The 27,401-nt window shown below is 54.1% G+C and overlaps 1 protein-coding gene and 1 long non-coding RNA gene across 5 annotated transcripts in view; one reads left to right on the forward strand and one right to left on the reverse strand.

Annotated features, from left to right (window-relative positions):
* On the forward strand, nucleotides 1–21,953 carry LOC139360552 (uncharacterized). The gene is made up of 2 exons (XR_011618025.1): nucleotides 1–3,110; nucleotides 3,883–21,953. It is a non-coding gene; the product is annotated as an uncharacterized lncRNA (long non-coding RNA).
* Nucleotides 5,128–27,401, reverse strand: part of LOC105495248 (lipase E, hormone sensitive type) — a 27,235-nt gene continuing 4,961 nt past the window's right edge. For 2 of the 4 annotated variants that reach the window (XM_011764527.2, XM_011764528.3), the window contains exons 2-10: nucleotides 13,995–14,530; nucleotides 11,823–11,913; nucleotides 11,561–11,706; nucleotides 11,191–11,376; nucleotides 10,759–11,053; nucleotides 9,750–9,977; nucleotides 8,961–9,137; nucleotides 6,237–6,661; nucleotides 5,128–5,707 (exon numbers count right to left, since the gene is read on the reverse strand). In XM_011764527.2, coding sequence (XP_011762829.2) covers nucleotides 5,480–5,707; nucleotides 6,237–6,661; nucleotides 8,961–9,137; nucleotides 9,750–9,977; nucleotides 10,759–11,053; nucleotides 11,191–11,376; nucleotides 11,561–11,706; nucleotides 11,823–11,913; nucleotides 13,995–14,530 — 2,312 coding nt within the window. In that variant the 3' untranslated portion in view covers nucleotides 5,128–5,479. Of the gene's footprint in view, nucleotides 5,708–6,236; nucleotides 6,662–8,960; nucleotides 9,138–9,749; nucleotides 9,978–10,758; nucleotides 11,054–11,190; nucleotides 11,377–11,560; nucleotides 11,707–11,822; nucleotides 11,914–13,994; nucleotides 14,531–16,260; nucleotides 16,462–27,401 lie in introns of those variants that run through there. The other 2 variants (XM_024797224.2, XM_024797225.2) reach the window with 2 other exon arrangements.

Consider the following 27,401-nt stretch of genomic DNA (forward strand, 5'->3'; position numbering starts at 1 on the left):
CCTTTCCAGCACGCCTGGTATTGGGAGTCTGGACATAGCTTGGGTGGGAAACCGTGAGGCTTGGTGAGGCTCGAGGCGGAGGGGGGTGCTCAGTCCCGGCGAACCCATCTTGCTTTCTTGGAGAAACTGAGACCGGGATGCTGGATCTCAGTTATTCATCCGTTCCTCACACCCTACGCCTGATTCTCGTCTGCTCCTGCCTTCCTGCTCCTCATCCATTCAGCCCTTCCTGCCCTCCTTAATTCCCTCACTCACGGATTCCCTTGTCTAGCCACTCACTCACGGATTCCCTCGTCTAGCCACTCACTCACACACTCTCCCACCTATTACTTAGTTAGACAAACATTTCCTGAGTCTTCTGGTGTGCCAAGCCTTGTGGTGGGCGATGCTGGTGACCAAGATGAGTCAGGCCTGGGCCGTGCCCTCAAGGAGCCCGGGCCAGATGGGAGGACGGACATCGATGGGCATGGGTGTGCAGAGACGGTGGGGAGCCCAGGAGAGACTTTTTTGAGTTTGGCGTGGTCGGGAAAGGGTTGCCAGGGGAGGGGCCATTGGAGCTGGATCTTGGAGGAGCAGGAGATGCCAGGCAAAGTGGGGGTGCCAGTTTGCAAAGTGGTTGTGGGGAGGGTGTTTCAGCGTGACCCAAGACAGGGAGGCATGCAGGAGTAGTACTGTGCGCAGGTGCCCAAGCGGAAGGCCAGTCAAGTCTGTGTGGCCAGCAGGGGAACTGTAAGGCTGGAGGAGGCTGAAGAGATGGGCAGAGGCCACGCTGAGGAGCTTGGAGTTTGTCCTGAGGGTGAGGGGGTAGTGGAGAGCCATGGAAGGGTTGAGAGTAGCGAAGGACAAGGTCATAGTTGGACCAGAACTGGAGGAATGAGACTGGAAGCCAGTAGCCCAGGAGGTGGCTCTGGCAGGGATTCAGGCAGGAGAGAGTGGAGCCTGGATCAGGGAAGAGGCCGAGGGGATAAGATAGAGATTCAGGAGGCAAGACTGGGTGCCATGGCTCATGTCTGTAATCCTAGCATTTTGGGAGGTTGAGGTGGGAGGATCACTTGAGGCCAGGAGTTCAAGACCAGCCTGGGCAGCACAGTGACAGCCTCATCTCTACAAAAAATTAGTTGGGTGTGGCTGGGCACGGTGGCTCATGCCTGTAGTCCCAGCACTTTGGGAGGCCAAGGTGGGTGGATCACGAGGTCAGGAGTTAAAGACCAGCCTGGCCAAGATGGTGAAACCCCCTCTTTACTAAAAATACAAAAAATTAGCCAGGCGTGGTGGTGGGCACCTGTAATCCCAGCCACTTAGGAGGCTGAGGCAGAAAATTGCTTGAACCTGGGAGGTGGAGGTTGCAGCAGTGAGCTGAGATTGTGCCACTGCACTCCAGCCTGGGTGACAGAGTAAGACTCTGTCTCAAACAAACAAACAAACAAACAGACAAAAAAAACCGGGTGTGGTGGTGCGTGCCTGTGGTCCCAGCTACTGAGGAGGCTTAGGCAGGAGGATCACTTGAGCCCGGGAAGTCGAGGCTGCAGTGAGCCAAGATCATGCCACTGTACTCCAACCTGCACAACAGTGAGACCCTGTCTCCAAAAAAAAAAAAAAGAAAAAAAAGAAAAAGAAAAAATAGGCCGGGCGCGGTGGCTCACGCCTGTAATTCCAGCACTTTGGGAGGCCGAGGCGGGCGGATCACGAGGTCAGGAGATCGAGACCATCCTGGCTAACACAGTGAAACCCCGTCTCTACTAAGAATACAAAAAAATTAGCCGGGCGTGGTGGCAGGCGCCTGTAGTCCCAGCTACTCGGGAGGCTGAGGCAGGAGAATGGCGTGAACCCGGGAGGCAGAGCTTGCAGTGAGCTGAGACTGCGCCACTGCACTCCAGCATGGGGGACAGAGTGAGACTCCGTCTCAAAAAAAAAAAAAAAAAAAAGAAGAAAAATAAATAAATAAATAAATAAATAAATAAATAAATAAATAAAGAGATTCCGGAAGCAGAGAGAACAGAAAGTGGGGATTGATGGGCTATGGGACAAGGGGGTGTCCAGGATGAGACCCAGAGCTCTGGCCTGGAGGACAATGGAGCCATCCCTGAGGTGGGGACAGGAAAGAGGAGCAGGTTGATGGGTAGTGACTGGACAGAGGTGAGCAAGGGGTTCTATGAGTTGGACAAGGGGAGCAGTGACTCAGGCCAGTGGACCTGGACCTTCAGGAAGAGTTCTGGGCTACAGAACTGCTTGTCCTACCTGCCCAGGCTTCCTGGAAAGGTTCCAGTCCCTTGGCTCCACCTAGACTGCATTGTGTGTGTGTGTGTGTTTTTTTTTTGAGACACAGTCTCATTCTGTTGCCCAGGCTGGAGCTCCCTGGGGCTCCCTGCCCCAGCACAGGCCCTGACTCAGAAGTCACTTGCTGGGTGAACGAGGACCTTTGAGCTGAGGATCCCTTGCTTCTCACCCACCCCCCAGGAAACCACTTTCTTGTTTCTGCAGCTTCAGTCTCTCCCACCCCTCCAGCATTCAAACATGTCTAGCATCTCTAAACACAGGCGCCTTGTATCAAGCTCCCTTGTGGCGCCCACTAGCTCAATCCCTTACCTTCCACTCCCTCTTCAATGCACTATGTCTGGCTGCCCAACCGCCATGACCCTGCAGTGGCTCTGGACAAGGTCACTGAGGTCACCTGCCTATTGCTGAGACCTGAGGATAACATTTTAATCCTCATCTGACCTGGTCCACTCCCTGAAACTCCCTTCGCCCTACATCCTCCTTCCTGGGCAGCTTCCTCTCTCTCCGGCTGCTCCTTAGAACCCTCCAGCCTTGCCTTCCACTGCCCACCCTTGCCCACCCCTTTACTGGGGGCGTGATCCTCAGGGCTGTCTCTGTCCTAGCCCTCTTGTTGCTTGTCCTACCTGCCCAGGCTTCCTGGAAAGGTTCCAGTCCCTTGGCTCCACCTAGACTGCATTGTGTGTGTGTGTGTGTTTTTTTTTTTTTCTTGAGACAGAGTCTCATTCTGTCGCCCAGGCTGGAGTGCAGTGGCATAGTCTCAGCCCACTGCAACCTCTGCCTCCCAGGTTCAAGCGATTCTCTTGCCTCGGCCTCCCAATTTGTTGGGATTATAGGTATGTACCACCACACCCGGCTAATTTTTGTATTTTTAGTAGAGACAGCGTTTTGCCATGTTGGCCGGGCTGGTCTTGAACTCCTGACCTCAGGTGATCCACCCACTACGGCCTCCCAAAGTGCTGGGATTACAGGCATGAGCCACCGCACCCAGCCCCAGCCTGCACTTCTGACCCTTGTTGCCTCCTGGATTGTCTTCCTGAGACCTTCCAGCTCATCATGTCCAGAATGGCCCTCAGCAGGTCTCACGTGTCACACACACACACCTGGGCCTCCTCCTATTGAAGAGACAGCTTCACCGTCCACCTGCTCCCATGGCTAGACCTGGGTGTCATCTCTGTCCCCTTGCTGTCCTGTAACCTCATCAGTAAATGCTGTTCTTCCCAGCTTTTATGGCTCTGGGATGCTCCACCTCCACTCCCTACCCTCACAGCTCCTGCCCCAGCTCAGGCCTCCTTCTTGGCCTGCAGGACTCCAGTTTTGCCCTTCTCTGTCCATCCCCCAGTGTCCCAGCAGAATCTTTTAGTGCCCTGAGCTGACCCTGGCCCTTTCCTGCTCAAAGCGCTCCGGTGGCTCCCCACTGCCCTCCAGTTTAGTCCAAATTATGCTCCAGGCTCTTCAGGCCCTGCTCCTGCTGACCACTCCAGGCCCTTCACGCCCCTCCCCACTTTGCACCTGACCTTCTGGTCAGGTGGAAGCTTTTTCTAGCCAGGTGGCAGCTTTGATCACTGCCAGCTGGCTCTCACAACCTGGAATGTTTTTTCTTCCTAGCAGACTTTTGTTCATCCTTTAGTGTCAAGCTCAGATCACTACCTCTGTGAAGCCCTCCCTGACTACCACAGGTGGAACCCCAGGGACTGTGACAGCCTGTGTCTGTTCTTCCCCCCTCTCTGAATCCAGGATCAGAAGCCCTTTGAAGGAACGTCCTGGGTATAAATCATCTCAACTCCAAACTCAGGGCTTACAAGGGGCCAGAGAGTTGGTCCAAGAGCTGATTGTCACAGTTGGACAGAGCTTGCATTTCCAGTTTTTGTTTTTTTGGAAAAAGGGTCTCACTCTTGCCCAAGTTGGAGTGCAGTGGTGGCGATCATAGCTCACTGCAACCTCGAACTCCTGGGCTTAAGTGATCCTCCTGTCTCACCCTCCTGAGGAGCTAGGACTGCAGGGTTGTGCCACCACGCCCGACTAATTTTTAAATGTTTTTGTAGAGACTGGTCTATGTTGCCCAGGCTGGTCTCAAACTCCTGGACTCAAGCCATCCTCTTGCCTCTCAAAGTGCTGGGATTACAGGCGTGAACCTCTGTGGCTGGCGGCATTTACAGTATTTTGAGTGCCAGTTTGTTTCTGGTTTCCTGCTGACTTTGCTCCAGTTCTGTAGGGTGTTTGGGTCACTGGAGCCTTTGAGACCCAAGACATTATTTTTAACTTTTTTTTTTTTTTTTTTTGAGACGGAGTCTCGCTCTGTCGCCCAGGCTGGAGTGCAGTGGCGCAATCTCGGCTCACTGCAAGCTCCGCCTCCCGGGTTCACGCCATTCTCCTGCCTCAGCCTCCCGAGTAGCTGGGACCACAGGCGTCCGCCACTGCGCCCGGCTAATTTTTTCTATTTTTAGTAGAGACGGGGTTTCACCATGGTCTCGATCTGCTGACCTTGTGATCCGCCCGCCTCGGCCTTCCAAAGTGCTGGGATTACAGGCGTGAGCCACCGCGCCCGGCCTATTTTTAACTTTTATTTCCCCCGATGTATGCTGAGCCTGGTCTCCCTGGGACCAGAGGGAGTCCAGCTAACCGAAGGTCTTCAAGGGGGGGAGCTGAGGACCCAGCATCTCCTGGCAGTATACCTGGATGAAGTCCGAGGGGAGGTGGGTCTGGGTTACCAGGAAGTCCACTCCCTTCTGGTCCCAAGAATCCAGGCCCCCACACTCCTTCCTCATTCCAGGTTTCTTGGTTCCCAGCCGCTTGAGTCCGATGCTGCCCCCTGGTGGGCAAATACCCCACCGTATTTGAGAGAGGCCAAACTAATTAAATACTTTTATTTACAACAGACAGACAAACCGACCTGCAAGGGAGGGCCAGTCCCCGTCCCTGCGGCGGTCACAGCAGCAGCAGAAGGTAGCGGTGGTGTGCAGGTCCAGCCGTCTCGGTGACCGGTGTGTGTGCGCGTCCCCCTCCCCGTGGCGGGGGTCTCTGCTTTCGGGCCCCCGCCCCGCCCCCTTGCCACCCCCGACTTAAGTAAGGCACAGCCCGCGCCCCCACCCGCCCGGCCCGGAGCGCATTCATGACGGAGGCCGGCGCAGATGGGAACAGCAGGCTTTTAGTGTCGCCCCCCGCAGCCCCCGTTTCCCCGCGCAGCCCGGATCCGGCGGGCGGCTCAGACCAGAGGTGGGGCGGGCGCGGGCGCGGCAGGCGGAGTGAGGACGAGGCGGATGCGCTCCACGCACAGCTCCGCGGCCTGGCGTGTCTCGCGGCATAGCGCCGCCAGGGTCAGGAAGCCGTGTGGCAGGTCTTCCACCACGCGCAGCGTCACCGGCTGGCCCAGGTTGCGCAGTCGCCGCGCGAACATGACCGAGTCGTCCAGCATGGGGTCCAGCGCGCACGCCTACGGGACAGCAGGACGGACGTGGAGAGAGGGTGGGGGACCGACAGACCGGGGTCAGGTAGAGCGAGGAGGGGTTTGATGAACAAAGGGAGCAGGAAATATGGATACAGACAGGGGTGGACGGAGGCAGGAGACATGGTGGGTGAGGAGTTGGGGAGAGAATGAGGGAAGTGGGGGAGTGGTGGGAAGGAAGGGAGAATGACTTGAACTGCGCTCCCTGGCCTCTGTCCAGCCTCTCCCTCCCCACCCCGCCAAACCCACCTTTTTTCCCTCTGATTCTCCAAGCCCAAGGGGCTGCCCCACTGATCCTGTCTCTTGGTACTCAAAATTGCAAAATAAAACGGAGGCAGCCCTGACTCCTGTCCTCCTCCCGTTTGTTCGGGGCATTGTTCTCTCCTGGGCACACGCCTGTCCCTTTCTCCCCACTCCAGAGCTGTCTTTCCCAGGTGCACCTGTGCCCGGTCCCGCTCCTCCCTGGGTGCCCTGCTCCTCTCTAAATGCACCTGTGCCGGCCCCCTCTGGCACTCACCACGATGTGCACAGGTGGCAGGCTCTTGAGCATGCTGTCGGGTGCCAACAGTGGCGACATGAAGGGGTTCTTGACTACAGGCGAGGAGTAGAGGGGCATCTGTGTTGCACCCTGGCTGGAACGTCGTGGGTGGAAACCCTCGGGGAAGGCGGCATTGACGCCCAGGCCTCTGTCCATGGGGCTCAGCTTATTTTTGGCCTCAGCCTCTTCCTCTGCATCCTCAGGCGGTAACAAGAAGTTGACATCGGAGGGTGTGGAGGAGCTAAGTGTCTCAGCTGACAGCGACATCTCGGGGGTGTCCGACAACGTCTCGGAGTTTCCCCTCTGGCTCAAGTCCCTCAGGGTCAGGTTCTTGAGAGAATCTGTGCCCAGTGGGCCCTGGGGCTGGGCCAGCGCTGCTTCAGACACACTGCGGCGCATCGGCTCTGAGAGAGGGGGAGCAGATAGGCCTGGCTCCGTTAGTTTGGGTGTGTGTGGCTGGCAGGGAATGCAATGGGAAGGGCAGTCACCTGTGGAGGGCTGTGAAAGGCTGTTTCCCCAGACTCCCGCCTAGGGGATGGGTGGAGTTCCAGATGCCCCAGGTGGTCATGGGGGCGGGGGTCTTGGCAGTGGGGCTGTGTGTCCTAGTGAAGGATGTGTGTGTGTGTGTGTGACTGGGAAGGTTAGGTGCAGTTTACTTCTAGGAACTTATTTTTTCTTCTAGATCAAGGAAATGAAAATAGTCCTTGGTTCATAGGTGGCAGGACTCAGTGGGTTAAGATGTGGGATTAGGTACTGCTACCCACTGGGAATCACAGTATATCAGTTTTTTTTTTTTTTTTTTTTGAGACAAAGTCTCGCTCTGTCACCCAGGCTGGAGGGCAGTGGCGAGAACATGGCTCACTGCATCCTCCACCTCCCAGGTTCAAGTGATTCTCGTGCCTCAGCTTCCCGAGTAGCTGGGACCATAGACATGTGCCACCATGCCCAGCTAATTTTTGTGGTTTTTTTTTTTTTTTTTTAGCAGAGACGGGGTTTTGCCATGTTGGCCAGGCCTCCCAAAGTGCTGGGATTACACTTACCACAGGGTGTAAATGGATCAAAGTGACTTGAATAGTGAGCAGGCCCAGTGGCTTGAAGGGAGGCTGTGTTCACAGGGAGCTAACAAGTCTCCAGCGTGTATCCAATTCTTAGGGGTCTGGCACCTGTAGCCAACATGGATCTGCTTCCCCAAATTTCCTTTGTGTTCTTCAGTTTTATCCCTTCACATGACTAGGCAAGCAAGTGCCCAAATGATGCTAAAGATATACTTTCAGCCCACCTGGTGTGCCCAGCTTGGCCTCAGATCTGTTCATTTTATCAGACCTACACTGCCTACCACGAGGGCCAAGACCCTACAGCTTCAGTTTTTTACTTCTTTTTTTTTTTTTTTGTTGAGATGGAGTCTTGCTCTGTTGCCCAGGCTGGAGTGCAGTGATGCGATCTCAGCTCACTGCACCCTCCGCCTCCTGGGTTCAAGCAATTCTCCTGTCACAGCCTCCTGAGTAGCTGTGATTACAGGTGTGCCACCATGTCCAGCTAACTTTTATTTTTTTTGAGACAGAGTCTCACTTTGTCACCCAGGCTCGAGTGCAGTGGTGTAATCTCGGCTCACTGCAACCTCGCCTTCTGGGTTCAAGCGATTCTCCTGCCTCAGCCTCCTGAGTAGCTGGGATTACAGGCGCCTGCCACCACACTTGGCTAATTTTTGTATTTTTAGTAGAGACGGGGTTTCACCATGTTGGTCAGGCTGGTCTTGAACTTCTGACCTTGTGATCCACCCGCCTCAGCCTCCTAAAGTGCTGAGATTACAGGCATGAGCCATCGCGCCTGGCCAATTTTTGTATTTTTAATAGAGATGGGGTTTCACTATGTTGGCCAAGCTGGTCTTGAACTCCTAACCTCAAGTGATCCGCCGGCCTCGGCTTCCCAAAGTGTTGGGATTACAGGCGTGAGCCACCACACCCAGCCTTACTTGTCTTTATAAATCCACGAAGGCGAGGTGCAAAACAATGTGATAGTAACTACTTAAGTGCTCTGTGGCCCAGAGGGTCACTGGGACAGAATGGGCACACCAGGGGTGTTGGCATCTTCTAATAGCACCTACTGGGTGCCACGTATTGTGCTGGCCACTTGACCCAAATGGGTGGAGGCAGACCTCACCACAGCCCAGTAAGGGTACTCTTTTAAAAAAAATTTTTTTGAGACAAGGTATCACTCTGTTGCCCAGGCTGGAGTATAGAGGCTCAATCTTGGCTCACTGCAATCTCTGCTACCCAGGTTCAAGCGATTCTCATAGGCTTCAGCCTCCCTGCTAGCTGGGACTACAGGTGTACACCACCACACCCTGCTAATTTTTGTATTTTTTTGTAGAGAAGGGATTTTGCCATGTTGGCCAGGCTGGTCTTGAACTCCTGACCTCAAGTGATCTGCCTACCTTGGCCTCCCAAAGTGCTGGGATTACAGGCGTGTGCCACCACACCCGGCTAATTTTTTTTGTATTTTTACTAGAGACAGGGTTTTGTCATGTTGACCAGGCTGGTCTTGAACTCCTGACCTCAAGTGATCTGCCCACCTCAGCCTCCCAAAGTGCTGGGATTGCAGGCCTGAACCACCATGCCCAGCATCTTCCCTGGGACTTTTGCTGTGCTAGGCTGTCCCTTCTGCCCACCCTGGCTGGGCAGGTGATGGGAGTGAATCACTCACCTGCTATGGGCTCTGATATCTTGTGAGACTTGCGCCCACTTAACTCCAGGAAGGAGTTGAGCCATGAGGAGGCACCCAGACGGAAGTCTCGAAGGAGCAGGGCTGTGTCCCGCCGCACCAGCCCCATCATGCCTAGGGCTTTCTGGTCTGAGTTGGAGTGGTCTTCTGTCTTTGCACCTGCAGAGTATATGTGGGGAGCTAAGTTGTTTTCCTCTCTTTCTGGGCCCAGTCTTAACACCCAGAACTTCAGGCATCTGTGGCCCCAGGGACGTGAGAATATCCAATTGCTTCAAAAGGGATAAGGAGTCTGGGCGCAGTAGCTCACTCCTATAGTCCTAGTACTTTGGGAGGCCAAGGCGAGAGGATGGCTTGAGCCCAGGAGTTCAAGACCAGCCTGGGCAACATAGCGAAAAACAAAAATTAGCTGGGCGTGGGTATGGGCGTGGTGGTGCACGCCTGTAGTCCCAGCTACTTGGGAAGCTGAGGCAGGATGATTGCTTCAGCCTGGGAGGTCGAGGCTGCAGTGAGGTGTGTTTGAGCCACTGCACTCAGCCTGAGCGACACGAGACCTTGTCTCTCCCTCTCTCTCTCTCTCTCTCTCTCTCACACACACACACACACACACACACACACACACACACACACACACACACACACGGGACAAGGAGTCTTGGATTCCTCTGCCTGGCCTCTCCTTCCTCAATCACAGGAGTCCCGGTCCCCAGCCCATCCCTGCAGGACCCAGATATCCATGCAGTCCTGTTTCCCTGCTGAGGGTGTGGGCCTCACCAGCATAGGCACTGACACACTTGGAGAGCACGCTGAGGGGCAGCAGGGGGTCCATGAGGCTCAGCAGGCGGGAGGGAGAGGCGGCAGGCTGCAGCATTGTGGCCGGGTAGGCTGCCATGATGCCATCTGGCACCCGCACCCCGTAGGCTGCTGCCCGAAGAGCCACGGTGAAGCAGAGGTTCCCGCCTGCACTGTCCCCCGCAAGGCAGATTCGTTCCCCTGTTGAGCCTGGTTTGGGAGAGGGGTGGTTGGTTACAGCCTGGCAGGGGCAGGAGACTGGGGAGGGAGGGTAGGGAGGAACTCAAGCTGGGAGAACTGGGCTCTCCAAGGTGGGGTATGGGGCACTCCAAGGCCTAGCAGACTGCAGTTTTAGAGACTGGCAGACTGAGGCAGATTTGGGCTCATGTGGTAGACAGAGGATCAGGATGACTCAGGACCTGGAGGCGCAGGGAAGTGCTGGGAAAGTCTGTCGGGGCTGGAGATTGGGAGCAGCGAGGGCAGGTGGTGGGGAAGGCGAGCCGAGCTCAGACCTGTTGCAGGAGGGGGGCCTCAGAGGATGGGAATGGAAGGTCAGGGTTCAGGCTCAGCACAGAGGGCCTGGGCTGCAGGCTCTGTGCTCTGGGGCATGGCCACACCCTGCTCTGTGCCTCAGTGTCCTCCCAAGATGCTGATCTTCAAAGAGGGAGGTCAGAGAAGCTGGACTGTGGGCCAGGAGGCTGGCAGGACAGGAAAGCAGGGCCTGGAGCTACCAGAGGGGGATGGCAGAGGCCCAAGGAGACAGGACAGTGGGTGGGAAGTGGAGGTGGAGGAGATGGAGAGTCTGGGTGCCACAGTCGGGGACAGAGGATAAACTGGCTGAGGCGGAAGATTGGGCAGGACCTGGGTGAGCAGGAGCTGGGAGGTGTGGGGGTGAGGAAGGTAGAAAGTGTGAGGCTGAGGCTGGAGGAGCTTGAAGCAGGCTGGGCAGGATGGGAGCAGATGCAGGTGGCTGTGGGAGTCTGAGGCTCACCAAGGAGGGCGCAGTGCTTGATGGCCCAGCAGTAGGCGAAGAAGCACTCCTCCAACGCACGGGGGAAGGGGGCCTCGGGGGCCAGGGAATAGTCGATGGAGATGATGGGGGCGCCCAGCTCCTGGGCCCAGCTCTTGAGGTAGGGCTCATGGGATTTGGAGGTCTGGGCCACGAAGCCACCGCCGTGGAAGTGCACTATCAGGGACTGCGAGCGGGGTGCCTGCTGGGGGCGCGGCCACAGCTCCAGGCTCCGTTGGCCGTTGGACTTTACCAGGCTGCTGAGCTCCTCACTGTCCTGGGGGTGAGGAGGGAGGTGGTGTGTGAGGTTGGGGAGAGCTGGCCAGGGCTGCACCCCTCCATGGGGATGCCAAGGCGGGGGCTGCCCGTGCTTCTCGGCTGTGTCCCTGTCCCTGGCTGAGGCTGAAACCCTACCTGTCCTTCACGCAGGTCGTAGGAGATGAGCCTGACTAGGACGGGCCCGGGGCCTGTGTGGGCCAGTGGGGGTGAGATGGTGACCGTGAGTGTGGGGTCAGCAGTCAGCGGCATCTCAAAGGCTTCGGGTGGCAGGCTGAGCAGGCGGCTTACTCTGACGGTGGCCGATGTCATGTTGGCCAGAGACTGGAGGGAGGGGACAGAAGGGGTGCTGGGGAGGGTCTGCCTGCAGGGGTGCCCTTCACCCCTCCCTCTGATCCGCAGTCTTTCCCGTTGTGTGCCATTCCTGGGCCTGGAGCCCCACAGAGACCTACTGTGGCCTCAGATGGGTCTCTGGGCCTCAGTGTCCCCATCGGTAACAGGCCCTCACCGATAGCACTTCCATCTCGGTGATGTTCCAGAAGGCTTTCCAGAAGTGCACGTCCAGGTTCTGTATGATCCGCTCAAACTCAGCCCCACGCAGCTCGGGGTCGATGGCAAAGCGGCCGCTGGTGAAGAGGGAGCTGGCGGCCACACCTGGGGTTCGGAAGGGGTGTCAGGGAGCCCCAGTGGGTCAGGCTACTTGGGCAGGAGTGGGGAGGAGGGCCAGGAGGGTAGGCTGCGAGTAGAACCCGCAGATGGCTGGGACTCACTGAGGCCTGTCTCGTTGCGTTTGTAGTGCTCTCCGAAGGACACCAGCCCAATGGAGATGGTCTGCAGGAATGGCCGGATGGCAGGTGTGAACTGTGGAGAGACGCGGCTGCGTCACCCACCGCTCAGGAGAGGGATGGGGACAGGGCAGGAGCGAGGCACAGGGATGTGCAGGGAAGACACGTTCATTGAGTAAATGTTTCATGAGCTCCTACTGTGTGCTGGGCATAGCTCTCACCTGGTTCAAGGACCTGATGTTCTCAAACGGAAAACAAATGATCAGCAGACAAGCAAAGCCATGCACAGTATCAAAACAAGGAATGATGAATGGTTTGAGAAAAAAAAAAGGCAGTAAGTGGAGAGGACACGAGCGATGACTAGGGGTCAGGCTACTTAGCGGGTCTCAGAGGAGAGATCTGACTGAAGCGAGGGGAGGGTGTTCCCTGCACAGGGCACAGAGAGCGTGAAGGCTTAAAGGTGAGCTCCTAGGAGACTGAGGCAGGAGAATCGCTTGAGCCAGGGAGGCAGAGGTTGCAGTGAGTGGAGATCACACCACTGCACTCCAGCCTGGGCAACAGAGTGAGACTCCGTCTCAAAAAAAAAAAAGGTGAGCTCATGCTTGGTGCTTGACCTGGGTAGCGACAGCCAGGAGGCCAGTGTGGCTGGAGCAGAGTGAGCAGTGGGGAGAGGGGCAGGCAGTGACACTGGAGAGGCAAAGGGGGCTCATGCAGGTCCTGGGCAGAGGAATTTGGATTTCATTCTCAGTGCAGGGTGGTGCCACTGGTAGGCTGTGAGGTGGGGAGTAGGATGGTGCAGGGACTTCCTGAAAGTCAGAGAGAGGATGGATGGGGAGAGGGGGCAGCCGGAAGACAGGAACAGGGAGATGGCCAGAGACAGCCCCCCAGGCACAGGGACCTGAGGCAGAAAGACAGCCAGAGAGGGTGACTGAGGCCTAGACATGGGGCCAGCCGGCCACCACAGGGGAAGGGGGAGACAGCGTCTGACAGAGCAGACAGGCAGTTAAGGAAAGATGGTGGGGGCTGGGTGCGGTGGCTCATGCCTGTAAACCCAGCACTTTGGGAGCAGACAGGCAGTTAAGGAAAGATGGTGGGGGCCGGGTGCGGTGGCTCATGCCTGTAAACCCAGCACTTTGGGAGGCCTAGGCGGGCGGATCACTTGAGGTCAGGAGTTTGAGACCAGCCTGGCCAACGTGATGAAACCCCATCCCTATTAAACAAAATACAAAAAAAAAAAAAAAAAAAAAAAAACCAAAAAAACACAAGACAATGGGGACACAGGATCAGAGGAAATGGAGCCACAGGAGGCCAAGGCAAGGGACTGGTGCATTCTTGTGTTCACTCTACACTGGCCAAGGTCCTACTGCATGCTAGACACCGGGCTGGTCCAGTGACCAAGACAGGGGAGGCCTCTGCCCTCCCAGAGGCTGACATTTTAGAGGGGAGACTGCCCTGTACCACAGCAGAGCTGGGCCCTGCCCCTGGCCAGGTGCCCAGTAGGCCAGAGGGCACCTGAATGCCTGGCTATTATGGCTGGGATGCTGGTTCGGGCAGCCCCAGGATCTCTTTCTCATGACTCTAGGGTCACAGCTGGGACACAGGGAGGAGCTGGCTGGCCCAGCTGGGCTGATCAATACTCGTGGGTTCAGCCCTGGTGAGGGGAGGTTTCCAGGAACACCTGGGCTGGGTTGCTGAGAACAGGCTAGCCTGCAGGGAAGCCTGCAGACATGGGGTGGGAGGGGGAGGCTGAGGCGAGGGGAGGCCCAGAGAGGGCCAGAAAGACTACAGGGTCACATGGCTCCAGATCCCTCCCTGAGGGGTCTCAACCTCAAGTGACTTCAGGGGCCAGACAGGTAACAGAGTGAATGTATCTCCTGTGTGTAGGACAACAGAGAGTAGTGGATATCGTGGTGAAAAAGCTCTGCAAGTTGGATTTCTTACTACCCAGCAGATATGACCTAGGGCCCATGAGTTTGAGACCCCTGGTGCAGCTCTGTCTGAGCTCCAGCCAACTTCCCCTTTCTGTACCTGCTGTTTGCTGAGTCCGATAATGCTGACCACTGTGGTTACTTTACCATATTATAGGCCAGGCCAGGGGCCACCAGGTGCCTTCATCGTGGGCCCAGAGGGGCACGGGGCACGGGGCAGGGGGCTCACCTGGAAGCCCAGGCAGCGGCCATAGAAGCATCCCTTATGCAGCGTAACATACTCCCGGAGGAAGTCGGCGGTGAGCCCCTCGTCGCCCTCAAAGAAGAGCACCCCCGGCTGATTGGTAACCAGCAGGCGCTGGGCGTAGTAGACCAGAGCGCGGAGCTGGGTGAGGGCAGCCAGGTAAGCCTCCAGCTCGGCCAGGTTGTGGTTGGTGCGGAAGAAGATGCTGCGGCGGTTGGAGGCCACATAGCGGGATTTGTGCAGGAGGTGTGCCACGCAGCAGCGGGCTGTGTGCACCAGGCTGCGGTACCCATTGGCGGGTGTCTCTGGGTCCAGGTCAAAGAGGTGTGCCACACCCAGCAGGCGGCCCAGGGCCGGCTCCAGCCCCAGTGCCTGCTCCCGCACACCGGCAAAAACGCCTGACAGCCGCTGGGCGGTTTCCCCAGGACCCTGGCTCGAGAAGAAGGCTATGTTGTCCTCCGCCAGAGTCACCAGCGACTGTGTCATTGTGTGCAGGTCCATGTTGTAGATGAGCTTCGAGGCTGTGGGTAGGTGGGGAGGCCTGTTAGGCGGGGCTGGACCAAGCCTTGCTCAGCTGGAGCCCAGGAGTCTGGGCCATAGCTTATCCGCTCCTCCTTCAGACCCCAGCACTGTCTTATTTCAGTTCCAGGAGCCCAGGACCCCAGGTTCCTCCTCCTTTCGACACAAGAGGTCACCCTCTTGTCTCTAGGAATCAGAAGTTTGGGGCCCCAGTTCCCAGTGCCTTTGTCCCTCCTCAGGAGCCAGTAGTTTGGGCCCTCATCTCCTCCTCCCTCAGACTCAGGAGTCAAAGCCCCAGACCCTTCCTCTTCAGGATCCAGGAGCCCCTGCTGTCACCTCTTTGGGACTCAGAAACTTGCTGCCCTGGCCTCCTATCCCTCGGACCCAGGAATCCAGACATTCCCTGAGCCCACATGACTCTGCTTCCCTAACTCATTCATCTCTCCTATGATCCAGGAGGCTGCCAGTCCTTTCTTCCTTCCAGGGACCCAAGAGTCCAGGCACCTGTTTCCATGAACTCTCCTCGGGCCCAAGACTCCTTCTCCTAGATTCCAAGAAGTCTAGACCTCCAGTTGGTCCCCACTCTCAGGACCCATCCCATCTTTCCTTCTTAGGCCCCAAGTGCTACCCACAGGCCCTTCCCCTCCAACAACATTTGGGAGAGTTCAGCCCGAGTCCTCCCATTCCCATCTCTCCGGACCCTGGTCCCCAAGCGCAGCTCTCCCTGAACTCAGGAGTTCACAATTCTAGACTTCACTGATGAGTCATTCCTCATTCTTCAAGTCTGGCTGTGGAAGCCCCTCCAAATCCCAGTTCCCTCCCTGTTTCTCTGAGAGATCCCAAAAACTCAGTCTTGCTTCTCCCCCAGTGGGGTCCCCTGGCCTTCAGCCTTGTCCACGGGTCCTGGGTTGCATGGCCAGCCCTGCTCCCCTGCCTGGAACAGCGATACTCATCGCTGTTATCGACCTTGAGCATATCCGTGCAGGTCCCGGGCTGAGAGCTTTCTGTGTGTTTGCTGCTTTAGCGTGCTAACCCTCTGGGACCCATGTCACCTAGGTTCAAATCTCTATTGTTGCCAGCATCCCCATTTTACAGGAGAGGAAACTGAGGCTCAGGTTTTTTTTTTTCTGAGATGGAGTCTCGCTCTGTCGCCCAGGCTGGAGAGCAGTGGCGCGATCTCAGCTCACTGCAAGCTCCGCCTCCCGGGTTCACGCCATTCTCCTGCCTCAACCTCCTGAGTAGCTGGGACTACAGGCGCCCACCACCATGCCCGGCTAATTTTTTGTATTTTTAGTAGAGGCGGGGTTTCACCATGTTAGCCAGGATGGTCTCGATCTCCTGACCTCAGATCTGCCTGCCTCAGCCTCCCAAAGTGCTGGGATTACAGGCATGAGCCACCGCGCCCTGCCGAGGCTCAGGTTTTAAGTGAGGAGGTTAAAGCTGCACTGCAAGTGGCAGAGCTTTTGTAAACCCAGCTCTCTGAGTCCACAGCCACACTTACGTGGGGCTCCCCGCCAGGACTCTGGAAACCACATCTCAAAATTTGCCCTGGACTACGTCTGATTCACCACACTTCCCAGTCCCCAATGATCTTCCCTCTGAGATCCTTTCCCAGGCATTCAGGCCGTCCTGTTTCTTGGAATGCCTTGTCACTCAGGTCCTGAACAAGCTGCCGTTGGTGGAATGCTACCATCTACTCCAGGGACTTCCCTCCCAAAGCCCAGCAGCTTGCCTCTTCCCCTAGAAGAAGGTATTTCCTTTCCCTTCTAGGTCCTGGGGCCTGGCAGCGGCCATTCCTGTCTCTCAGCTGGCTGCACACTCACCCCTCCTAGGCATCTTCCGAGCTCCCCTGGGCTGAGACTGCTGGTCTGTGGCTTGTGCCAGTAGCAGCCTGGGGCTATAAACCCGGAGGCGGGGCTGGCCTGCCCAGGGTGTAGCCGCACAAGCCACCTCCCCCCAAGAAAGATCAGTGAGGACCACGTGCTGTAAACAGATAGAGGGCCCAGCTCCCTGCCCTGCCCCCCACCTGCTCACAGACTCAGCTCAACTGGTAGTCCTGCTACAGGCTCCTTTGCCTTAGAACCCAGGAGTCCACACCCACAGCCCCTCCTCCCTCAGACCTAGGAGTCCAGGGCCCCAGCCCCTTCATCCTTTAGGACCCAGGAGTCCCAGCCCCAGTCCTGAACAAACTGTCCCCTCTCACCCAGCCAGGCTGCCCTCTCTCTCCCCAGAGAGGACTCAGGAAGCCAAAGGCCCAGTGATCTCAGCTCCCGCCTCCTAGTCTGGCCCTGGCACAGCCAGCCCCAGCTGTTGGGGGGAGAGAGGAGGTAGCCAGCCCTGCCTGTCCCTCCTGGAAGGACAAAAGCCGATTAAGGGCAGTGCCAGGCTCAGCTAGGGGCCTGAGCTGCCTGCTGGTCCTACTGGGTGGTTGAACATACCGGGTACCCTGGATCTGCCACTTACCCCTCTCAGCCCACCCTGCTGTGATTGGCATCCCCACCTCACACATAGGGAAACAGAGGCTCAGAGAGATGCTTCACCCATGTCATTCACCTGTGTCATTCCACACACTCCTTGTCTGGCCTCAGCTTGTCACCTCAAACAGGTACTCCCCAGTTGCTCCTCCCCATCTAAGATATGCATGCCCCCATTATTTTCTGCCATGATACTTAGTTCTGTTCCATCCTGCCATTTGACACTTTATAATTTGTCTACGTTTGTTCATCTCCCCCAGGACAGGACTAGGTTTTATGGAGCTATGAAACTTATAAGGCACAGGGGCGTGGCCCTTTGGGAAGAAGAAATACAGAATTACAAGTACAAGATTAGGGCCTTGGGCCGGGCGTGGTAGCTCACGCCTGTAATCCCAGCACTTTGGGAGGCCGAGGCGGGCGGATCATGAGGTCAGGAGATCGAGACCATCCTGGCTAACACAGTGAAACCCCGTCTCTACTAGAAATACAAAAAATTAGCCAGGCGTGGTGGCGGCGCCTGTAGTCCCAGCTACTCAGGAGGTTGAGGCAGAAGAATGGCGTGAACCCGGGAGGCGGACCTTGCAGTGAGCCAAGATCGTGCCACTGCACTCCAGCCTGGGTGACAAAGTGAGACTCTGTCTTTAAAAAAAAAAAAAAAAAAAAAAAAAAAAGATTGGGCCTTAGAAGGGGCCTGTGTGACTGAGGGGCCCTGAGGCCATAGGGTCATTTGCTTGGCTGGAGGTGAATCTTCTGTCCCGGACTGTCATCCCCCAGGTGGCCCTGGGGCCCACCATGGGATCTGGCACATAGCAGATGCTCAGTGGATATCTGAAGCAGGAAGGAAGGCATGAAGAGGCAGAGTGAGGGCAGAGGGGCTAGTTAGCTCGGGAGAGGACTGCCCCTTCCCAGGGCTGGCAGATAGATGGATAGACAGAGGTCTCAGGAGTCAGTGTTAGGCTTGCAGCTGTGAAAATGGGACGATGTGGGCTAGGCACGGTGGCTCATGCCTATAATCCCAGCACTTTGGAAGGCCAAGGTGGGTGGATCACAAGGTCAGGAAATTGAGACCATCCTGACCAACATGGTGAAACCCCGTCTCTACTAAAAATACAAAAATTAGTGGTATGGTGGCGCATGCCTGTAGTCCCAGTTATTGAGAGGCTGAGGCAGGAGAATGGCTTGAACCCAGGACGTGAAGGTTGCAGTGAGCCGAGATCATGCCACTGCACTCCAGTCTGGCGATACAGCGAGACTCTGTCAGAAAAGAAAGGAAGAAAGGAGGCCGGGTGCGGTGGCTCACGCCTGTAATTCCAGCGCTTTGGGAGGCCGAGGCGGGTGGATCATGAGGTCAGGAGATCGAGACCATCCTGGCTAACACAGTGAAACCCCATCTCTACTAAAAATACAAAAAAGTAGCCGGGCGCGGTGGTGGGCACCTGTAGTCCCAGCTACTCAGGAGGCTGAGGCAGGAGAATGGCATGAACCCGGGAGGCGGAGTTTGCAGTGAGCGGAGATCATGCCACTGCACTCTAGCCCGGGCGACAGAGCGAGACTCCGTCTCAAAAATAAAAAAAAAAAAAGGAAAGGACAAAGGAAAGGAAGAAGGAAAGAAGGAAAGAAGGAAAGAAAGAAAGAGAAAATGGGATGATGGCCCAAGCCCTTGCTGGCAACACTGGATAAGTCTGTTTTCCTCATCTGGAAACTGCACTTGGTCATTCTGCTGGCTCAGGATGGGAGACAGGTTTATAAGTGGGGCCATGGCCCATGTGTTCTGCATGCGGTTTGCTTTGTGGGCTCACTCGGCCTTCCTGAGATGGTGTATTGGGTGATTTTTCTCTGTGGCACTTGTCACCGTCTAGCATATTATACAATTTACTACAGGAATACCTTGCTTTACTGTGCCTCGCACGTATTGCATTTTTTACAAATTGAAGATTTGTGGCAACCCTGTTTCAAACAAGTCTTTTGGCACCATTTTTCTGACAGCAGGAGCTCACTTTGTGTCTCTGTGTCACATTTTGGTAATTTTCACAGTGTTTCACACTTTTTCATTATTATTATATCTGTTATGATGATCTGTGATCAATGATCTCTGGTGTTACTATTGTAATTGGGGGCACCACCAACCATGTTCACGTAAGAGGGCGAACTTTACCGATTAATGTTGTGTGTGTTCTGACTGCTCCACTGACCAGCCATTTCCCCCATCTCTCTTCTCCTTGAGCCTCCATATTCCCTGAGACATACACTATTGAGGCCGGGTGTGGTGGCTCATGCCTGTAATCCCAGCACTTTGGGAGGCTGAGGCAGGTGGATCACTTGAGGTCAGGAGTTTGAGACCAGCCTGGCCAACATGGTGAAACCCCATCTCTACTAAAAATAAAAAATTAGCCAGGTGTGGTGGTGTGTGCCTGTAATCCCAGCTACTCGGGAGGCTGTGGCAGGAGAATCCCTTGAACCTGGGAGGTGGAGGTTGTAGTGAGCCAAGATCACACCATTGTACTCCAGCCTGGGCAACAGAGCGAGACTCTGTCTCAAATAAATGAAATGAAATGAAAAATAAAATATAAAATAAAATAAAATAGAAATCTGGCCAATTAATAACCCTACAATGACCTCGAAGTGTTCAAGTGAAAGAAAAGTCTTGTGTCTGTCACTTTAAATCAAAAGCTAGAAGTGATTAAGCTTAGTAAGGAAGACATGTCCAATGCAGAAACAGGCTAAAAACTAGGCCTCTTCTGCCAGTTAGCCAAGTTGTGAATGCAAAGGAAAAATTCATGAAAGTAATTAAAAGTGCTACTGCAGTGAACACGTGAATGATAAGAAAGTGAACCAGCCTTGGCCAGGTGTGGTGGCTCACGCCTGTAATCCTAGCACTTTGGGAGGCCGAGGTGGGCGGATCACGAGGTCAGGAGATTGAGACCATTCTGGCTAACACGGTGAAACCCCGTCTCTACTAAGAATACAAAAAAATTAGCCAGGTGTGGTGGTGGGCACCTGTAGTCCCAGCTACTAGGGAGGCTGAGGCAGGAGAATGGCGTGAACCTGGGAGGCGGAGCTTGCAGTGAGCCGAGATCACGCCACTGCACTCCAGCCTGGGCAACAGAGTGAGACTCTGTCTACAAAAAAAAAAAAAAAACCAAAAAAAAACAAACAAAAAAAAACAAACCAGAAAGTGAACCAGCCTTATTGTGGATATGGAGAAAGTTTGAATGGTCTGGATAGAAGGTCAAACCAGCCACATTTCCTTAAGCCAAAGCCTAATCCCGAGCAAAGCCCTGTCCTTCTTCAATTCTATGAAGGGTGAGAGAGGTGAGGAAACTGCAGAAAAAAGGTTGGAAGCTAGCAGAGGTGGATTCATGAGGTTTAAGGAAATAAGGCATCTCTGTAACATAAAAGCGCAGGGTGACAGCCGGGCACCGTGGCTCACGCCTGTAATCCCAGCACTTTGGGAGGCCGAGGCAGGCAGATCACCTGAGGTCAGGAGTTTGAGACCAGCCTGACCAACATGGAGAAACCCCGTGTCTACTTAAAATACAAAAAATTAGCTGGGCATGGTGGTGGTACATGCCTGTAATCCCAGCTACTTGGGAGGCTGAGGCAGGAGAATCACTTGAACCTGGGAGGCGGAGCTTGCAGTGAGCCAAGATGGTGCCACTGCACTCCAGCCTGAGCAACAAGAGAGAAACTTCATTTCAAAAAAAAAAAAAAAAATTGCAAGGTGATGTGGCAAGTGCTGCTGGAGGAGCTGCAGCAAGTTATCCAGAAGATCTAGCTAAGATCACTGATGAAGATGGCTGCCTTAAGCAACATATTTTCAGTGTAGATGAAACCACCACGTATTGGAAGAAGATGCCATCTAGGACTTTCATAGCTGGAGGGGAGGTCAGTGCCTGGCTCCAAAGCTTCAAGGCCAGGCTGACCCCCTTATTAGGGGCTAATGCAGCTGGTGACTCAGTTGAAGTCGGTGCTCATTTATCATTCCAGAAATCCTAGGGCCCTCAAGATTACGCCAAATGTACTCTGCCTGTGCTCTTAAATGGAACAAAGCCTAGATGACAGCATGTCTGTTTATAGCATGGTTTACTGAATATTTCAAGCCCACTGTTGAGACGGACTGCACAGAAAAAAACAAAATATTTCTCAATGACAATGCACGTGGTCACCAGAGAGCCCTGGTGGAGCCATACGAGTGGATTAATGTTGTTTTCCTGCCTGCTAATACATCATCTGTTCTGCAGCCCACCGGCCAAGGAATAATTTCAACTTTTAAGTCTTATTATTTGTTATTATTATTTTTTTAATTTTCAGTTTTAGAGATGGATTCCTGCTATGTCGCCCGGGTTGGCGTGCAGTGGTGCGATCATAGCTCACTGCAGCCTTGAACTTCTGGGCTCAGGTGATCCTCCCACTGCAGCCTCCTGAGTAGCGGGGACTACAGATGGGCACCACCATGCCTGGTTCATTTTTTTTTTTTTTTCAGGTTTTTAGAGACAGAGTCTTGCGACGTTGCCTAGGTAGCTGGTTTTGAACTCCAGGCCTCAAGAGATCCTCCTGCCTTGGGCTCTTGAGTAGCTGGGATTACAGGTGAGAGCCACTGCACCTGGCTAACTTTTTGTATTTTTTAAGAGATAGGGCTGTGTTGCCTAGGCTGGTCTTGAACACCAGACCTGAAGTGATCCTCCTGCCTCAGCCTCTTGAATAGCTGGGATTATAGGCATGTGCCACCATGCCTAGCTCTAAGTCTTATTAAATAATAAAAACTAGAAATACATTTTAAAATAGAAATACATTTTGTAGGCTGGGTGCGGTAGCTCATACTTGTACTTGCAGCACTTTGGGAGGCGAAGGCAGGAAGATAGCTTGAGACCAGTTTGAGATTAACCTGGGTAACATAGTGAGACCCTCCCCATCTCCAAAAAAAAAAAAAAAAAAAAATTAAAAAAAGAAATACATTTGATAGCCAGGAATAATGGCAACAAAGGATTTAGACTATGACATAGACTTGGTTGATAAAGCACCAGCAGGCTTTGACAGGACTGCCCCTGTTTTTTTTTTTTTTTTTTTTGAGACAAGTTTCACTCTTGTTGCCCAGGCTGGGGTGCAATGGTGCGATCTTGGCTCACTGCAACCTTCGCCTTCCAGGTTCGAGTGATTCTCCTGCCTCAGCCTCCCAAGTATCTGGGACTACAGGCGCCTGCCACCATGCCCAGCTAATTTTAGAATTTTTAGTAGAGACGGGGTTTTACCATGTTGGCCAGGCTGGTCTCAAACTCCTGACCTTGGGTGATTTGCCCACCTCGGCCTCCCAAAGTGCTGGAATAATAGGCGTGAGCCACTGTGCCTGGCCTGACCCCAATTTTGAAAGCTCTACTGTGGCCAAAATGGTATCAAACAGCATCACATGCTACAGAGAACTGTTTTGTGAAAGAGTTAATTGAAGCAGAAAACTTCATTGTTACCTTATTTTAAGAAACTGCCACAGCCACTTTCCACAACCACCACCCTCGTGAGTCAGCAGCCACTACCACTGGGGCAAGACCCTCCACCAGCAAAAAGATGAGGATTTGCTGAAGGCTCAGATGATCATTAGCATAGTATGGGGCCAGCTGTGGTAGCTCATGCTTGTAATCCCGGCACTTTGGGAGGTCAAGGCAGGAGGCTCACTTGAGGCTAGGAGTTCAAGACCAGCCTGGGCAACATAGTGAGATTCCGTCTCTACAGAAAAAACAAACAAAAAAACAAAATATGTACATGGTATTTTTAGACATATGTTATTGTACACTTAATAGAGTATAGGATAGTGTAAACATAACTTTTCTATGCACTGGGCAACCAACAAATTTGTGTGACTCGCTTTATCAAGTGGTCTGGAACCAAACCCCAAATATCTCTGAGACATGCCTGAATTTATATTGTTTGCTCTCTATCTCCCCCACTAGATTGTAAATTCCCTGAGGGCAGGGACTTTTGCCTGTTTTATTCAGCCCTTAGGCAGTGCCTGGTGCACTGCCATCCCTTGGTAAAGTGGTAGCATCCGTGCTGGTAGGGATCTTTTAAGGTAAGGAGTGGGGGCTGGGCGTGGTGGCTCATGCCTGTAATCCCAGCACTTTGGGAGGCCGAGGCGGGTGGATCACCTGAGGTCGGGAGTTTGAGACCAGCCTGGCCAACATGGAGAAACCCCGTCTCTACTAAAAATACAAAATTAGCCGGGTGTGGTGGCACATGCCTGTAGTCCTAGCTACTCGGGAGGCTGAGGCAGAAGAATTGCTTGAACCCGGGAGACGGAGGTTGCGGTGAGAAGAGATCGCACCATTGCACTCCAGCCTGAGCAACAAGAGTGAAACTCTGTCTCAAAAAAAAAAAAAAAAAAAAGATAAAAAGATGAGGAGAGGTGACATTTCCGACAAAACAAGTGACTACACAAAGGAGTGGGGAAGGGGCTGGACCCAGGCACTAGGGACTCCAGAGCTCTGCCCTTTGTCCTGTTCCAGGCTGCTCCCTGAGGGCTGGGCTGGGTGGAGCTGGCAGGAAGGGATGTTGAGGCTGCCAGAAACTCGCCAGGAATCCCTGGCAGAGGGCACTGGGGCAGGGGCAGGCCCACTGGGGCCGTGGGTGCAGACTAGGGCAGAGGTAGGGCAGAGGGGATTTGGCTTTGGGGGGTGTCCCACTTACTGGGCACTGGACCTTTCTTTGCCCTAAAGAGCTTCTGGACAGCTGAATCCGACTCCTGGGGACTGAACAGGAATAAGGAGGGCGGTGGGGAAGGAAGTGGGGTGGGGGTGGATGGGGGATGGAGGAAGGGCCAGGTCTGGGGCCTGGGAGGAAGCAAAGGCTTCTGAAGTCGGGAAGCCTAGAATCAGATGCAGGCGGGGACAATGAGTGGCTGAATAAAAGAGCAAACATTGCACCAACAGTCTCTGTGTGCCTGGTGCCTGGTCTCTTTCTGTATGTGTGTGTGTGTGTGTGTGAATTTAGAAATACGGATCAAATCTAGCTATGTTGCCTAGACTGGTCTCGAACTCCTGCGCTCAAGCAATCCTCCTACCTCGGTCCCCCAAAGTGCTGGGATTTCTTTTCTTGTGGGTTTTTTTTTTTTTCATTCTCAAGGGAGGTGATGAGATTTCTTTATGTGTTGTATGCGAAGTGACTCATGTCACCTGCCCCACAACCCATGAGGGAGGGACCATTATCATCCCTTTTGGCAGATGACAAAATTGAGGTACAGAAAGGTGACGTGACCACCTGGGGTCACACGGCCAGCAGGGGGCAGCTCCAGGGCAGCGCTGCTGATCTCTGCTGTTTCTGTGTGCTGCTCCCTCTGTCTGTGCTTCAAAGTATATGCTTTCTGGTCAGGTGTGAGGGTGTCTGGGGTTCACGTGTACATATGCACCTCTGCAGGTATGTGTCATGGCTAGCGTGTCCTGGCCTGTGTCCGTCGGCACTGGTACGTTTGAAGGTATGAATGTTTGTATGCAAGTGTCATGGCCTATGTGTGTTTCTTAGCCTGTGAATGTATCTGTGTCTCTGTTTCTTTTGGCCTGTGAGCTTGTGTGGGCGTATTTGTTTATGTATAAACGGATATACATGCTTGTGCATGTCTTGGTCTCTGCGTGTGTGTTGAGAACAACCCTCTCCCCATTTGCTTAAGCTGGAACCCAGGATGTCATCCTGGCCACCTCCCCGCACACCATCTCCCATGTAATCCATCCCCTAGTCCTGCCCACTCTGCCTACCAAAGGCCTCTGGAACCTGGCCCTTCTCCCCACCTCCACTGCCTCCTCCCTGGTGCAGGCTGTAGCATCATTATCTGGGTGACTGTGACAGCTCTTTATATATTTCTGATTTTGTTCTCTTTGTTGTCTGCATAGCAGCCACAGGATCCTTCTAAAACATAAATCTGTTCACACACTTCCAACCCTTCACCCTCTCCTTTGCTTTCAGGATAAAGCCCCCAATCCTGGACATGGCCTCCCAAGCCAGGTACCATCCTCCTCTCTCTCTCTCTCTTTTTTTTTTTTGAGATGGAGTCTTGCTTAGTCGCCCAGGCTGGAGTGCGGTGGCGTGATCTCAGCTCACTGCAAGCTCCGCCTCCCGGGTTCACGCCATTCTCCTGCCTCAGCCTCCCGAGTAGCTGGGACTACAGGTGCCCGCCACTGCGCCCGGCTAATTTTTTGTATTTTTAGTAGAGACGGAGTTTCACCATGTTAGCCAGGATGGTCTCCATCTCCTGACCTCATGATCCGCCCGTCTCAGCCTCCCAAAGTGCTGGGATTACAGGCGTGAGCCACCGTGCCCGGCCTCTCTCTCTTTTTGAGACAAAGTCTCATTGTTGCCCAGGCTGGAGTACAGTGGTGCCATCACAGCTTACTGCAGCCTCAACCTCCTGGGCTCAATTGATCCTCCCACCTCAGCCTCCCAAGTAGCTGGGACTACAGGTACACCCGACAATGCCTGGCTAATGTTTGTATTTTTGGTAGAGATGGGGTCTTGCAGGCCGGGCATGGTGGCTCAAGCCTGTAATCCCAGCACTTTGGGAGGCCGAGACAGGTGGATCACGAGGTCATGAGATCAAGACCATCCTGGCTAACACGGTGAAACCCCGTCTCTACTAAAAAATACAAAAAACTAGCTGGGCGAGGTGGCGGGCGCCTGTAGTCCCAGCTACTTGGGAGACTGAGGCAGGAGAATGGTGGGAACCCGGGAGGCGGAGCTTGCAGTGAGCGAGATCGTGCCACTGCACTCCAGCCTGGGCGACAGAGCGAGACTCTGTCTCAAAAAAAAAAAAAAAGAGGTGGGGTCTTGCTATGTTGCCCATGCTGGCCTCAAACTACTGGACTCAAGGGGTCCTCCCACCTTGGCCTCCCAAAGTGCCAGGATTACAGGTGTGAGCCACTGTACCCAGCTACCATCCTCCTCTCTTAACCTGCCTGAGCTGTTTCCTCTTCCTCTTCCTCCTGGCCCTGGCTGAGCTCCCTCTGTACTGTAACTCAATGCTTCCTCAAGCCTCAGGTCTTTCTCCATCCTGTCCACTCTGTTCCCCTGCCTGCCCCCTGCACACTTAACGCTTGTCCATCCTTGGGTCCAATATTGCCTCCTTGGGAAGCCTCCCAATTCTATCTTCCCAGGGTATTTTTCTCTGTTGTATTTATGACAGTTTACAATCATAGTCTTTTTTTTTTTTTTTTGAGACAGAGTCTCGCTCTGTCACCCAGGCTGGAGTGCAGTGGCCGGATCTCAGCTCACTACAAGCTCTGCCTCCCAGGTTTACGCCATTCTCCTGCCTCAGCCTCCCAAATAGCTGGGACTACAGGCGCCTGCCACCTCGCCCGGCTAGTTTTTTGTATTTTTAGTAGAGACGGGGTTTCACCGTGTTAGCCAGGCTGGTCTCGATCTCTTGACCTCGTGATCCGCCTGTCTCGGCCTCCCAAAGTGCTGGGATTACAGGCTTGAGCCACTGTGCCCGGCCCATAGTCTTATCTGAGTAACATCTGTGTCCCCAGCTCAACTGTGAAGCTGTTCTTCTTGCTACCGAGAGCCCAGGCCTAGCACAGCTCAGTGTTCAATGAATGTCTGCTGAACGAATTTGTGTGACTGGAACCTCTTGGGCCCAGAATCAAATTTGGGCCCACAGCAGTTGTGGGCCCACAAACTCCCTGCCTGGAGGAGGCTGGGGCAGCCATCTCTTTGCCCTCACTGGCCAAGTAAGGAAGCCTAGGCGGCCTTGGTCCCTCAGAGCCCCAGTGTCATCATCTGGGAAATGGGGTGATCATAAGGACACTAGCCTCATCCAGTTACTGGCAAGATGAAACTGATGACGAGGATTGCTCCAGCCAGCCCAGATGCCCTTGAGGCAGGAGTGAGGTCTGATTAATTTATCTAAAGCCTGGCACGAGGGCGGGGCCTTAGGAAATAATGACAGGCAAATCTTAGAGTTTGCAGGAATGAGCCTTTGTGAATGGCTCATTTTGCAGGGAGCCCTGCCCAACTGGATTCTGACTCCTCATGACAACCCCAAGGGAAGCATGAGTATTATGATCTCTGTTACAGTTCACACATTCCTTCACTTATTAATCCAATAAATATTTGAGTGCCTATTTGCCTGGCATACCAAGCTCTGGAAGTACAGGGTAAACAAGGCAGATACAGTCCTGCTTTTAGGATGTTCACTGTCTAGTGAGGACTAACAGTAACAATAACCTTCAGTTCTCCTGAGGGTTTGCTGTGTGCCTGTGCCAAATGCTCTACACTCACTCTAACCTCACAAAAGGAGGTACTCCTATCATCATACCCATTTTAGAGCTCAGAAAGCTGAGGCAGGGAAAGAGGGAGTCTCCTGCCCAGCACATCACAGCTCCCAGCCTGAGGAACCAGATCTCCAACGCCCACGTTTCTTAAC

The sequence above is a fragment of the Macaca nemestrina genome, chromosome 20 (genome assembly GCF_043159975.1).
Source record: "Macaca nemestrina isolate mMacNem1 chromosome 20, mMacNem.hap1, whole genome shotgun sequence".
In the NCBI taxonomy this organism is placed as follows: domain Eukaryota; kingdom Metazoa; phylum Chordata; class Mammalia; order Primates; family Cercopithecidae; genus Macaca; species Macaca nemestrina.